Source organism: Ceratina calcarata, unplaced genomic scaffold (genome assembly GCF_001652005.2).
Source record: "Ceratina calcarata isolate Rehan_Ccalc_2016 unplaced genomic scaffold, ASM165200v1 scaffold756, whole genome shotgun sequence".
NCBI lineage: Eukaryota > Metazoa > Arthropoda > Insecta > Hymenoptera > Apidae > Ceratina > Ceratina calcarata.
This window is the reverse complement of record NW_017178851.1, coordinates 6,704-7,629: the sequence shown is the minus strand read 5'-3', so window position 1 is coordinate 7,629 and position 926 is coordinate 6,704. Positions and strand designations below refer to the sequence as shown.

At 45.1% G+C, this 926-nt stretch overlaps 1 protein-coding gene across 1 annotated transcript in view; it reads left to right on the top strand.

Annotated features, from left to right (window-relative positions):
• The window catches only part of LOC113464998 (uncharacterized), a 2,142-nt gene extending 1,806 nt beyond the window's left edge, over positions 1-336 (top strand). Inside the window, exon 2 of the mRNA XM_026818060.1 lies at positions 1-336. This exon is cut by the window's left edge and continues 1 nt beyond it. Coding sequence (XP_026673861.1) covers positions 1-62 — 62 coding nt within the window. The 3' untranslated portion in view covers positions 63-336.
• Positions 337-926: the final 590 nt, after the last annotated feature.

Below are 926 nucleotides of genomic sequence, written 5' to 3'. Positions count from 1 at the left end.
ACCAACTAATCATCCAACCTCGAACAGTACGATTCAAGAAAGGAATCCTCAAGAAATCTTAAGGGACTAAGATTAATCTAAGAAGGGGGGAATGTGACGGTCCCCTTTAAAACACCTGCATGTATTTTGTTTCCTAAAGAATTTATAAGATAACAACCGGATGTCGATCAGGCTACATATAACAACGATATGCTACTGAGAATTCTACTTAAAATGCTACCCGAAGCATTTTGCGTATTAGACCACACAGTAGGATATGCGCCCGTCACTAAAGCGTTGAAACATAAGAAAGTAAGATAAGAACAACCCTAAACCTCGGGCAGTCGAGCAGTCAGTGAGTCAGTCAGCAATCGTCTGAGCTATTGTGCGTGTCTACTCTGTATCTCGAAAATAAATCAATTGTTCATAGTGGTGATTTCCAGGTGTTAACAATTACTTTAAAAGTACACGCCCTTACGTGACATGAGCATGGGAAAGGAGAGGGTACCGTTGGGGAGTGTTTGTTTGATAGGAGGCTACATATGCAAATCTTTTCGCTGACCGTGAGCAGTGGAGGGTATGGGCGTTGACTAAGAAGTGCCGGAGGGAAGGGTGTTGGTTCGACCAATGACCGTGGCTTCAACCACTCTGGTTGGCTCTAGGAATCTGGAGGGATGAGAGACAGAGGGGATGGTTCGTGAGATGATAAAAGGACTGCAGCAGGAGCGCGGTGACCTACACGGAGAGAAATGTGTTGCGATTGTAGCATCGGCCGTAGTTGCGACATCTGCATCAATGTAAGCGTGCAATATTAGCTACCAACGTTTAGGAATAGATGTATCTACTCGTGCCACTATAGCATAGAATATACCTATGCTCCCTTCTCACGGCTCACTAGCCGTTTACGCACGAACTTTGTACCAAAAACGCTTGCCCCTCCACCATGC